The following is a 13,919-nucleotide window of genomic DNA, read 5'->3' on the forward strand; positions in this document are numbered from 1 at the left end:
AGGTCCTTGCCGAAGACTGGGGTTGCGGGTGGCTGGCACTCATTCCAATTACTATTGAATGCCAGGTTTGAAATGACTTTTTCTGTGAGTTCCCAAAATACTCAACTGAACAGACTTAGTCGAAGTTCAGAATTATCATTTGCTTTTAAGAAATCGCTTCATTTCAATAATGTGTGAGAAAACGAGCATCTGTAACACGCTCTGGACGTGGTTTTGGGGAGGGCGAGCGTAGCTCTGGCCGTCTGGGAGAGGACAGCTGAGGGAGAGGGACCCTTTTTCAGCAACGTACGTGTCGTTTCAAGACGAAAGTCATAGTTTGCAATTCTGTTAGGGAGAGAAAATGAGTCTCGGGGGAGGATAAGTTACCTTTAGAATGTAACTCCTGAAGAATAGTTTTTCTTTTTTAAACAAGCTGTTACAAAGACTAAAGACGAGAAAACACTATCTGTTTACAATAAAGACTTGGGGAAGGAAAATGTGATATTTCTGAAGGCAGCAGCTTTAATCTGTGTATCTAGGCAGTGAGGGACTCTGACTTAATTCAGTATGTCCTGTGCACAAACGAATGCTTTTAAATGTTTATGTAACCATGACAATATGCTTGTCATTGCAACTCTTGTGCACAGTTTATTTTTTCCTCTATAAATGAGGGACTTGCCTCAAGATCATATAAGAATGGGAGTTATTGCATTACAGAGGAATTGGGTATATATTTTAAAAATAGATAATAGAGAAGTTCAACAAATAGAATGCAAGATCATTTACTATCATGTGACCACTAATGTTTAGAGTGAATTGGTCTTTTCCACGTTACTGATACTCACCAGATTTGATAGTTCTTCAAGGAGTTTAGGCGTGTCTTCAAATCCCTGCTGGAAAAGTCGGTTATAAGCTTGCCACTCTGGTGGGTTGCTCGCATCTCGTTTGAGTTTCTCCACGTGGTGTTTTATGTCCGATGAAACAGTAATGTTGTCCTCAGTCAAGGTCACGGAGCAAGTCATTTTCAGAGCTCTGAGATTAGTGCTTTGAGTCCTTGATTCCATTCTCAGACAGGTGTGCCCCCGTTTGGGAAAATCTGATATGTAAAACCACTGACTTAAAAAATAGATAAATTAAGTGATGATTGCTTGCATTTCAAAAGAATTTGCTTCGGGATTCCTTAAAATAGGCACATCTGAAGAGTGTAATATAGCCAGAGGGATCTGGACTGTCTCTACCCTATCATTAACTAGGTTAATGAAGTGTATAAATTTGGGCATGTTAGTAATTTCATTCATTTATTCACTCTTGGCACAAAATCATTATTACTGTTACTCAGTGAGTCTTTCATGAACATCCTCTGTAGGATATACGAAGGTCATAATCCTTGTCCTTATGGAATTTGCGGTTATAGGAGTGAGACAGAAATGTAAACAAACGGAATACGATTCTGATGGTAGAGGCGAGCTAGCCTGTTAGGAGCCCGCTCTGGTCTAAACAAGGTGAAGGGACGAGCTGTGGCAATCGGGGAGACTTGGGAAGTAAGGAAAGGGCACTGAGAGAGAGTGGTTGGGGGGTGACCCCCAGACTTCGGGCCTAGCCACCTTGGTCGAGCGGCAGTGGCGTTCACACAGAGACGGTGTTGGGGAGGAGGCGTTGTCGTGGGGGAAGTAATGAGGTCGGTTTGGGACGAGTTGGGTCTGAGAGCCCCGTGGGGTGACCCGGTGGTTCGGCAGTTGTGTATTCTAGTTTAGGACTCAGGAAAGAAACGGGGCTGCACTTAGGGATTGAGGAGTCATCTGAGGAGACATCACAGTGGACAAAGTGGCCCTGGGGGAGCACAGAGGGACCCTGGGCAGGAGAAAGGCCACAAATGGAGAGAACCTGTGACCGGTCAGGTTATTGGTGTCCTTTGTCAAGGCAGTTTTGGGACTGTTGTGGGGCAAAAGTTTAAAGAGTAAATGGACAGGGAGATTATTAAGACTTCGAAGAAGATGGGGACGAGCTAGGGCAATAGTTACAGTTTTTTTATTTTTTAATGATAGGCAGACAGAAGCATTTTTATAGGATGCAGGTAAGAAGCTCTTAGAGAAAGGTTGAAAATCCAGACACATGCCAGTGACTCCCACATTGCTGTCTACAGTGTGGAGGCCTCCTCTGTGCTCTAGACTCGTGACCAACCATGCATTTGACAACTCCATTTCGATGTCTAATAGGCCAGTGGTCCCCAACCTTGTTGGCACCAGGGTCCGGTGCTCCCATGAGAATCTAATGCCTGACAATCTGAGGTGGAGCTGAGGCGGTGATGCCGGCGCTGGGGGCAGCTGCAGATACAGATGAAGCTTCGTTCACAAAAAACAGTAAAGAAAACTCAGAGATAAGCTACATACTGAAAAAAGATATCGGCATCATATATAACTGAGGAAAAGTAGACTATATTAAGAATAACAATAAAAATAATAACCCAATAGAAAAATCAAGAAAAGGCAGGAGCAGGCCTTTTACAGGAGAGGATATATATGGAAAGACTCACTCAGCCTCTTTAGCAATCAGGGAAATGTGGACTGAGGCCCCATTTCACACCCACCAGAATGCCAGCACTACGAAGTCAGCCAGCATCGAATGCTGGCTTTCATGGGGATGCGGGGTGTTCTTGGGCACCCATGGTCGAGGGCAAATTGTTACAACCTTAAGAAAATGGTTTGGCATTACTTAGTAAAACTGAATATGTACGAGCCGTAAGATTCCAGAAAAACTCTTAAACGTGTACACCAAGAATGCAGAATCGTCTGTGATTGCGTGTGTGCATGCACGCTTGTGTGTCTGTGTGTATGTGTGAAAGTGAGACAGAGAAGGAATTAGGTAAAAGTTCAGATGTTCATCAACAGGAGGTGGACGCAGTCTGGCCCAGCGCACACTGGGGTCTGCACAGAAATAACAACAACAAATGGCAGCATACACGTTAATTTGGATGGATCTGAAAAAACCATGTTTTTAAAACTAAACAAGGAAATCTTCAAGTGAAATTTATATCAGCGGTTGCTCCTGGGTAGAAATGGATGGGACAAAATAGGATGTAGTACACAGGGGCCTTTAAAGTTATTGTAAGACTTTAATTCAGCTTAATAGTGGGTACACAGGTATTTGTTTTATTATTTTTTAAATATGCATATATATCAAATACCTTTTGTATACATATTTCAGAATTAGAATAGGGTTTTTGAACATTTTTTACTTTAAACAAAAAAACTGAGTAGGTCATTAATATTCCCATATCTTTAATTTTTTAACCTCTTGTTTTTTTACCCCCAATTTTATGGGTTATTTGTAACCATTTTTCCCCTCAGTGTGAGCTAATACTAAGTTGATACAACTGTAACATTAAAAAAACCTTTAAAAATTAATGCCGTCAAACTGGTTTATTTCAAATCGAGTTGTTAAGACCTGTTGTCTATAAAATGTGAGCCTTTCACAGTTATGAACTGGGATCATGTTTTATGTGATTCTCATAATCTGGTAAAGGAGATCTAGTTATTATTGCCCCCTAATGTAGACCACAGCGGACTTTATGTTGGGCCACAGAAAACGCCTTAAGAGTGAACTGAAGATTTTCCTCAAAGTTTTCATACATTCAGGCTATTTCCAGGAAAAATCGGTGTCATCAGAGTATACGTGTGTTTCATGAATAACCCAAGTGTTTCGTGCAGCTGATATTTTTCTGACTAGCACCATACCCGGCTTTAACCCACCTGCTAATGTGTGTTCACTAGGAAATTGCCCGGCATTTGCGTCCTGAGACCCTCAGAGCAGTCTTTGGAAAAACTAAGATCCAGAATGCTGTTCACTGTACCGACCTGCCAGAGGACGGCCTGCTAGAGGTAAGATGCAAGCATCCTGTTCCCAGCCCAGGCTCACAGATAATCTCAGCAGTTCTGGTGTGTGAGAAAACTTTAATATTCCTGGATCACTCCATCACTTGGCCATCTGGTAAGGATGCTCCGTATGACTAGATAGTCTTCAAAGAATTAAGATTTTTTTTTTGATTGGCATATATTATGGTTTAAAAATAATTTACAAAGTAGAAAACTACATCATTAATTAAATAACGTAAAATTTGTTTTAAAATCAGGTAAAAATGCTATTACCATAAGTCGCTAGTCATGAAAATATGTCAGTGAAATTAAGAAGCCTGATATGCAATGCGATAGCATGAAAAATCATAGCTTGCCGACTCCTTATAGGTCAGGTTCTACCTTGAGAAACACTTTGTGTAAACTATTTCTCGTAATCTCCACAGCAGTTCTAAAAGGTTGGTATGTTTATTCAGGAAAATGAAATTGAGGCTCAATGTGGTTAAGTAATATCCTCAAACAGCTCATGTAGGACAGAATCATGTTTCGACTTCTTATCTGTTTAATTAACTTAAAATAAGAATGAAAGAATTATAAGAAAATCTAAGCGAAAATTGGTCTGATTTGAGGTTAAGAAAGTCACTTCTAGGCCAAAGCAAAGAAACTTTAAAGGAAGGATTAATATTTTTTTCTTATTGTTTTTAAATTTTTTGTGTCAAAAAGGAACTAATAAAATGAAAAGACAAATGATAAATTTAAGGGATTATAGTTAAATGACAGAAAAATGATTACCGTCCATAATACGTGTCTCTTTGAGTATTATTTGGTTTATGTCAAATCTATCTGTCTTTTTTTACTGCTACCTTTGAAGTCGTGTAGAAAAGCCTTCCCCATTTCGTTTTCATTTTCCTGCATCAAAATGTTCAATCCACCTGGAGCTTATTTGGACATCTGGTGTGAGGTGTAGACCTAGTCACCCGTCACAACACTGTTTACTAAATTCTCCCTTTCTCTCATTGTCGGTCCTCATTTATTGGATGCTTAGGGACACCTGTGCCTGATGTCGAACTTTCGATTGTATTCCATGGTCTGTGCCAGCAAAACGCTGTTTTTATTACTGTAGTTTATTTATACTTTAAGAAAGTTTTCTTGGTTATTCTCTTAAATTCATTTCTCCACATGCGTTATATGAGTTTATCGAATTCTGTACCCCACCCCCACAGGATGCAAACGGGACCTTGACTAACATGACGACATGTTTATAGATTAATGTGGGGGTGGCGTGTCTGTGAGAGTAAGTCTCTCCAACTGCGTATATGTTACGACTCTCCTTTTATGCAAGTGGAGTCTGTGTGTGTATGTGTACACACACACACACGCATACACACACACACACACACACATATGTGTCTTGGGCATAGCCTATTAAATTTATTCTCACAGTTTTTGTTTTCTTTGCTGTAGAGAATGACCTTATTGGCTCTATTTAGATTTTCTCCTATAATCCAAGATGTTAATCTGCTAAAATCTTATCTAAACTCTGTGCCCTGATATGAAATATTGACATCCTTGTGAAATGTAAAGATGTAACAAACTTTACTTTTTAATTACTCAAAAGACTGTGTTCGTTTTAAATTTTCACCTGTTTTATAAATATTCCCTTCACCTATAGCTTAGGACCTATAGTTTAGTTTTGAATGTAGTATTCGGTGAAACGAAAATATTATTAATCATGAGATTTGTGCCCATTAAAAATATTATCTAAGGTGTGCCAGTTGAAATAGATTAACACGCCTGCAGTTCACAAAGCCTTTTACTAAATGATTAAAATCTTTCTAACCGAACTGCACGGGAGATTTAATTGCAAATTAATGACTGTGTGGTTTCGAGAATTAATCAAGAAGTGGAAGTGGGTGTTTTAACAGTCCTGTCGGGTGGCTGATGATTCATGGCGTGACCTTGGGTAAGTCACTTTTTCTTTCCAGGCCTCACTTCTCTTATCAGTGGACTGGAATCGAGAATGCTGATATAACCATGGATGTTCTCTTAGTTAGGGATTAACTATTCGTAGATTACTTGGCTTTAAATGGTGAAGTATTATAAAAACACTTACAGGCCAAACGAGTCACCTGCTCCCAGGTCTTGAAATTCAGAGCAACACAAAGACAAGCTGTCTGAGCAGAGAAGCACTTTGTACTGAGAGCTGCTGTATTCTTTGAAAGGCAGCTCCGATCAGACAAGATGCCAGGATGAAAGGCATAAGCCAGAGCCATCGCGGGTCCTCCGGGATCATGGCTCCCTGTCGATGTGGCAGGCAGGGAGAGCGGGGAACAAGTTCCTCCTTCTTCATCTTTCCCCCTTGTGGTGTTTACTGGGCTAAGTGTGTGCCAGACATGCAGCGCTCAGGAAGTATGGTTTCAATTTGTATTTTGTCATCATCCATTACTTTTCCTACCTATCCTTATAAGAAGCCATTACAGGGTGTGTATTACTTGCCGACATTGTGATCGGACTTCAGAATCCAATAAGGCATTGCCCCTGTCTTCGTCGAGCTCATTACAGGTTTTAGAGGTCAAGAATCTTGGCAGGAAGATAGAAACCCAATTTCTCTGGATATCCTAACGGCGACACAGCCACTCTTGTGGTCATAGGAACGAATGACAGCATCTGTCGCATAAGAGCTTCTAGGATGTCATTTCGCTGGCACCGTTCCCTGACGCGCTGTAGGTAGAAGCTGTGCAGACCCGAAGCGTTCCTGGGGAAATGGGTAGCTTAACTAGTGAAGAAACACTGTTTTTCTATTAATGGCAAAGAACTGTTGAAGTGTCACTTTCCACTTGTGGTAAAGCACATGCGGTAGGGTGGAGACCCTCATATTGCTGGTGGCAGCTAAGTGGCCGCGGTTGCTGGAAGCTGTGGGGTTATTCCACACGATTTGTCCCAGAATTTGACTTCTTAGCGTCCAGCCAGAGGAGGAGGCTGACAGCAGGACTGCAGAATGCACACCTATCTACACGGGGCTTCGCTGAAGGAAAATTTGGGGTTGATTAAAATCGGAAACATTACGCATGTCTAAAGCTCTGCCTGATGTTCGCTCCTCTGAAAAGCTCCCGTGACACCTGTGGTGTGTGTCGGGGTCCGTGTGTGTGTGCGCGCGCGCGCGCATGTGTGCACGCATGCGCACGCATGCATGTGTGCGTGTGCACGTGCATGCATGTGTGCGCATTTGCATGCACATGCATGTGTGAGTGTGCGTGTTTGTGTGCACATGTGTGTGTGCACGTGTGTGTATGTGCATGTGCGTAGCCTCACACTTCCCTCTAATGCAGCCGTGGGGCCGAGCGTCACACGCTCCGTGCCCCTGGGCACGTCACCCGTTTCCTTGCACCTAGGTTTCCTGATCCCGCAGGACGAACATAATAGCGGCGCCCGCCCTGGCGGGTGGCAGAGCCTGGCACGCTCGCGGCCACTGCCGGGGAAGCCGGAGCGCACCGTTCCCCAGATGCTCCCCGAGTTCCGTGGCCTCGGCCCCTTTGCAGGTTCCTGGCAGAGTCTGAGTCAGTCCATGGCCCATTCCTTCGCTCGTCCGCTCTGCCGGGCGGCTCCCCCTGTGGTTCTGACGGGTGGACGCGCCGACTTGGCCGCGTGGCGTCCGTCGCTTCGGCCTTGTCCGTTTACTGACTCGTGTCACGTCGCGTGCGCCGCCCCTTGGCCCCGCGTCAGTGTCAGCCCCTCTCTCGCGTGTCACCGACGATCCTTCCGAGGGCCTGTTTTCGCGTCTCCTTGCTTTCTGTACCTTTTCCAGAACTTCACTGAAAATAATGCGCGCGCCTTCCTCCCGCATTGCTGCTGTCGTCTGTTCCCGGGACCGTCTCTTTCTGAGGAACCGAAACTGAAATTCTCCAAGTTGCTGAACGGGGACGTAGGAGGAAGTTCGAGTATGTTTGAATTTTGAATTCTCTACGCCGAAATGATGCGTCAGTTGTTCATTCAGATATTTTTTTAAAATTGAGAACACAGCAGTGAACAGGACGCGTGTTAGCCGCTGCCCTCACGGAACTGGGTGGCGTTAACCGTAGTAATTGTGCCCTAGGTGATGAGACTGTGGGTCTCGCCTTTGTTTTTCTTTTCTAAATATTCTGTCACTTGGTTACATCACTTTCGTGATTATACTATAAAAATTTAAGAAGTATGGAAAAGATTTCATCATATGTGTAGTCGATTGAAACAAATCTGACTTTCGCTGTCTAATTATTTCTGAATTGATTCTTGTACCGGTACAAAACTAGTTACTCAGGCATTAATCAGAGATGAGCATAGGTGTAGAGTGACGAAGACGATTGGACAGGCCTGGATTTCTCGGCCTCTGCACACAATGACACTCGTAGTTTAGTTTTAGTTTTAGTTTCTGTCTTGAAGGAAGAGTCGTGAGTTTTACTATTACGTTGTCAAAGAAGAAGCAACTCGCACGAAGACAAGAGCGAAGAGCTTTCTCTGAAGAGATCTAAAAATAGCTCAGTAAGGCCTGTGCTTTGACCTCGAGGTGGAAAATGGCAAGAGATAAGGCTGGAAAAGTCAGCAAGGGCCTCGTACAGACAATATTAAGACATCTGAACTTCATCCAGATGGCAATAGGAATCTAAACAAATGTTTCACACGGGGGGAACAGTCACACCTGTGTTACAGAGATGGCTCTGGCCGCAGCGTGGAGAACACATCCACGTCGGGGCGGGGGGCCAGTCTGGAGGGAGGGTGAGCGGTAGAAGGCTGTCCAGGTCATCCAGGGGGAGATTCTAGTAGCCTGGATGGATTTAGCAGTGTGGACAGCCAGAGGCAGTGCGTTTCAAGAGACATTTAGGAAAGAACTGGCAGCCTCGGAGACCGACCGGATGTGAAGGGTGACCTGTGGTAACGAGACGAGGTCGAGGCGTGTCCCCACGCGAGGCGGTACAGAGGCCACCGTCTTCACCTGTGATACCGCAGTTTCTGAAAAGCAGAGTTTTTTCATAGGTCTGATGGCAAAGCCTAACCTGATCTTACTTATGACGGTGTAACTTTTCTGTAAGCCACTAGTGTGACTGTCCACACCGCTGCAGAAATATTAATGTATTAGACTACGGGGACCGAACCAGACTCCTTAGAGCATTATATAATATGTAGTGTGTGTACCATATCACTATTCTGCATTTCAACGTATCTGGCACCGGGAGTTTTGAATAAAGGATAGTAAAGAAGGTTTGAAGTAGCTGTGGAGAAAGCTGATCACAGAGTATAGATTTATGGGTGATATTTAGGATTCAGTTGACTTGGGAGACTGCGTGTATCGTAATTTGATTGTTTTCCTGACAAACAGTTGGACTGATGCAGAGGCGAGGTTTTCACAGGCGGGTGCATTGAGGAATGGTCACTGCGGAAGTCACAGAGCGCTCGACATCAGAGCCGGGGAAAGGTGTGGTGGCAGGAGGTGCTGGAGCAGGGGAGATGAGGACCGAGGGACCGAGGCCTTCCCGAGCCTGTCAGACAGAGACCCCCAGAGTCGCAGGGAGGGCTGCGGTCAGGTGACATATTTGTTTAAAGTTTCTGAGGTGGGGCTTCTCAGGTTCGGGGTGCCACAGAAGTGGCCGGCAGTGTGGACAGAGGGCCGGCATCCATCACGGGGACACATAGGCTTTGCTGTTTAGCGAAATTAAAGTCACCCAGGATTATGGCCGGAGGCAGAGTCGGGAGGAAGGTGGTGATCCAAAGTCAGAAGTTTGCAGCAGAAGAGAGAAGTGGCCCTGAGAGGTGACAGCAGCAAGAGGAAGAGAGGACGTGGCCCCAGCAGAGCCATGGAGCCCCGGGCCCCTCCACGGCGGGCGGGGGTCCTGGACGTGGCCCTGGGGGCCCCCAGGGAAGCGATGTCTCAGGGACGTCCATCTCCATTTCAGGACGGAGGCCTAGGGACGAGGTCTGGTTCCAGGGCACTGACGCTGGTAACAGAGGCGGGGTGAGGAGCCGGGGGGAGGGAGGGCCGGGGGAGGGAGGGACTCGGCGTGGAAGAGCAGCCGGGTAGCCGCCTCGGCCTCCACCTTGGTGTGTGGGGCATTACAGGTTAATAGTTTTTTCTGGTCCCTAGTAATCAAGACCGTCAAATTAGTGTCCTAAAAGCCAGGACTTTCCTTTCTCTGGTCTGAAGCGGCCGCTGAGCCTGGTGCGGCAGCTCCATGGAGCGTCAGGAGCCCAGGCCCCATCTGCGTGTCCTGCCTGGCCACTCTCGGCATGGGCTTTGCTGCTCCCAGGGTGACTGGCCGATCTGCAGTTACCACTTCTGTGTTCTAGGAGAGCAGGGGCCAGCGGTGAGGACCGCCAGCCCCGTCGGCAGCCCCCTCCCGCCCCCTTTCAGAAGCTTTTCCAGAAGCCCCACTCAGCCCCTTCTGCTGATGTGTTTGCCGGGATTCAGTCCCACGGCCACCCCCTCCTTCAAGGGGAGCTGGTTGGAAACATTGCTGCCTCCGGCAAAATCCAGCTTCTGCTGGAAGGAGGAAAGGGAGGCAGAGAGCAGGACCCGCCACAGGCGGCCAGCGGGTCGGCCGCCATCTAGCTAGCGACCAGGTTTCCAGCAGGATCGGCCCCCTGGTTTGATCGCGTCCGCCCCCGATCAGCCTCTTCATCACCTGAGAACTTGGCGGAAATGAAATGCTCTGGCCTCCCCCCGGCCTGCCGACTCAGAGATGCTGGGGGCCGGTCCCAGCCCACGTGGAAGTCAATGAGGGGGTGTGCAGTCATATCATTGGTTATTTTTACATTTATTATCATTGCCGTCTTTACCATTACTCCATTTGGCCATTGGGAAATAAATATTTCAGAGTCAAAGGGCAGGCTGTGACTTTTACGGTGCGTCCGCTACGTGCCGGGCCTGTGAAGTGGGGTCTCACTGTCTGAAACCACTGAATTCTGTTTTCACCAAATACAAAGCACACGCTGACCTGGTTTCAAATGTCGTTTTTAAATATAAGTCAAAGAAGCCTTTCTGCGTTTAGCATGGTCCTTTACGACTGACCATTGGGTTGTATTCCCTTACGATATCGCCGAGGTCAGCACCCAGGCCCTGGCCTCAGGCCACAGCAGCGAAACTCAGTCCCTCGGGTTTTCTTGCCCAGCTTCGGCTTCTTGTTGCACAAACTGTTGTCTAGCGCCCGGCTGCAGAGTAAAACTCGTAGACGACCCCTTGCGTAGCCAGGGTTTGAGAGGCAGAGGCAGAGGCGCTAGTAGGGAGGGAGTGATGGTTCGCGTAGCTGAGCAAAACTTCCCTTTGCTGCTGCTTATTACACATGATCAAAGCTTTCTTCGTCCCCGCCGAGTGATGCTTCTTGATGATCTTCATCTTCATGATGATCTTCAAAAACGCTAACAGTTAACATGAGTGCATAGGGTCGATTCTTGGTCATTTTCCATAACGGAGAAATGAAGGCGTTTGCGAGGGCACCTGAAGCCCGGAGAGACGCCAGCGGCCGTTTGTCCACTCATTGCAACCTGGTCACCAGGTGGCGTTTTACGTTTTTGGTAATAAGCATCCAAGTGGACGTTCGATTTGCTCTTTTACTCTTAAACTCGTTTTTTCTTGGTCATCGTTTTTAGAGCACAGAAATATTTGTTGTGGGCTTAAAATAAATATTTAATGATTAAATAAATATTTAATGATTGAATGAAGGGACCCAAAGTCACAGACTAGGAAGAACTTAAGACTGACTCATCCCAGAACTATATAACCTAGATTTCGCAAGATCGTATCATAACCAAGTGTAACCCTCTCGCAACAGACAGAAGTGTGTAAGTACTGCAGTAACCTCTCTGAGTTAAACATTAAACGAATAAATTAATAAGCTCACTGGGGCTCTCATTTCCAGCAATCCTAGAGTCTCTGCAAGAACCTGCAGGATAACTGGTGTCGTGTCCGCTGTGCGTACAGGCGTCCTGTGAAAGGAAGGAGGTGCCAGGCCCAGCGCAGGCAGGGCCCGAGGCTCTGACCCTGGTCTCACGTCAGGGACAGGGGCCCTTTTAAGCTGAGGGACGTGTGACTATTCACCTAGCACGTCTGCTAGTGCACTCACACGGCCACCGCCGAGGTCCAGTCCCTTGGTCTCCCTGACTCTGAAAGAGCAAGGAGGAGGGCTGCCCTCTGCCCTCTGCCCTCCGACCCCGAACTCTTGCCTTTGGTCTGCACACCGCTTCATTTGTCAGCCAGCGAGTAGGCATGATCTAAGTTACTCAGTAACTCGCAGGTGACTGATGAAGTCCTCAGAGGACACAGAAAGGCGCCGTCTCTGACCTAGTCCACTTCATCCTCTCTCCCATTCGTAAAATGCTGCTGCTGCTCTGTCTTTGGTTTCAGAGTGGAAGCCGCTGAACGCACTGCTTGTTCTTTGCGTTAGACGGTTGTGAAGATTTCTGCTTTCACGAGCGAGAACAGGAGTCGTCAAACAGAAGGGAGGCTTGAGGCCTAGTGTTCTCAGAACACATGCATGGAGGAGGTTTTGCAGGTTCTGTCAGGCTTTTAAAGAAACTTGGAATAACGTTAGTCCTCAAATGCCAAGTGCCTCTATGACCACATAATTCTGTGTAAGCAGTTTTCTGTGAGATCATTGTGAATAATCGTGATAACGATAGCCAGTCCGTTCTTTAACCCGAAGATACCTTTAGCTATAAAGGTAGCAGCTGGACACCATCTTGCAAGCATCTTAGCCACAGTAGAGTCCACGTGTTCTTTCCTTGATGCAAGTATAAGTGAAATCTGGACTACTGTCGTTACTAACTTTTAATCTTATCCAGGACAGATGTTTACTTCCTATAGTCAGGAACTTGATGCAATTATGTGTGCGACTAAGTTTAAAAGCTATGCCGTGAAACTGTGTTAGCTCCTTCATGTCATCTGCTTATTAATTTTGTAATTTTGCGTATGGGATGATATTAACTAGCTTCGGGGGTGCTTGCTGTCTGCCAGGCATTGGAGGTACATCGACATGTGGAACTCTCACTGACGTTCATATCGTGACCCTGTTTACAGATGAGTAAGGAAAGCACAGAAGGGTCAAGCGACTTTCCCAAAATCATACAGCGAGGACACAGCAGACAGACGGGACCCTGGCAGTTGGGTACAGAATTTGCACTTGCTAACCCTGCCGCCTTTATGTGATAATCCGAAATGCGATGAGTGTGTTTTTCTCCAAAGTCGTGATGGAGTGGTGAGGGAGGCAGAAGAATTAAACTTGGGGACAACACGACAGAATATTTGGCCTCCCTCAAAAATAATTAGGACGATTGCATAGCCACTTGCGTTTTATCCTTAGTAACGTCTATTTTTATTCACAAACTTGTCCCCCTCAGTTTTAGCTGAAAAATATAAAATTTTTCCTCAAAGATCCCCCGACCGGCAGGCCACCTCGTTCTCGGGCAGGCCTTGGCTGTACTCTCGGTGGCATGTAGGTCATCGTCAAGGAGCACGTCCGTTTTTGCTCACTTTAGACAGAACGCCCGTGTGTGTGGCCCCACATCAGCGCGGCGTCCAGATTTCTCTCTCGTGGTGTAGACGTCGGCTAGGAAGTCCGCCTTGGAAAACTGTGGCTGATTGTTTGAAATCCAGACTCGCGTGTCATTTAGGACAAGTGTGCAGCCTCTGGCTTTTTTCTCCCAATGGTACTGGATACTGTATCTCCCCGCTGCCAACTCCCCTCTCTCCAGTGTCCACCGTACCCGCCGTGCACCGCGTTCTGGCTCCTGTCACTCACGTCATGCACTGTGTGCCCACAGCTCTGCTCTTTGCCTTTTTTGTGTCTGAGGGTTTTAAAAATTCTCTTTTCCTACTCGATTCAGCTTTTTCGTTTTTAAATTTGGATCAGCATCTGTGACGGCTTCCGTCTGTCGCGAGCACAGTCTCCTTGGGTGGTTTCAGCCCTTTTTACTGGCCCTGTCATTTCACGCAGCCTCCCACGGTGGAGGGGCGAGGCGGGGCTGGAGTGAGCTGGGGCGGGGAACCAGTGTGTCACCCCCTAGTGGGATTGAATGTAGTCCCTCCATGGAAGCTTCTGTTGATGCTTCTGTGCCCCGCCTCCA

General features: G+C 46.5%; 1 protein-coding gene across 5 annotated transcripts in view; it reads left to right on the top strand.

Annotated features, from left to right (window-relative positions):
- The window catches only part of NME7 (NME/NM23 family member 7), a 102,311-nt gene that overhangs the window by 73,215 nt on the left and 15,177 nt on the right, over positions 1-13,919 (top strand). For 3 of the 5 annotated variants that reach the window (XM_039881507.1, XM_039881505.1, XM_039881510.1), the window contains one exon: positions 3,750-3,966. In XM_039881507.1, coding sequence (XP_039737441.1) covers positions 3,750-3,966 — 217 coding nt within the window. The remainder of the gene's footprint in view (positions 1-3,749; positions 3,967-13,919) is intronic. The other 2 variants (XM_039881509.1, XM_039881506.1) reach the window with 1 other exon arrangement.

This window comes from Pteropus medius, unplaced genomic scaffold, assembly GCF_902729225.1.
Source record: "Pteropus medius unplaced genomic scaffold, Ma_sr-lr_union100, whole genome shotgun sequence".
In the NCBI taxonomy this organism is placed as follows: Eukaryota; Metazoa; Chordata; class Mammalia; order Chiroptera; family Pteropodidae; genus Pteropus; species Pteropus medius.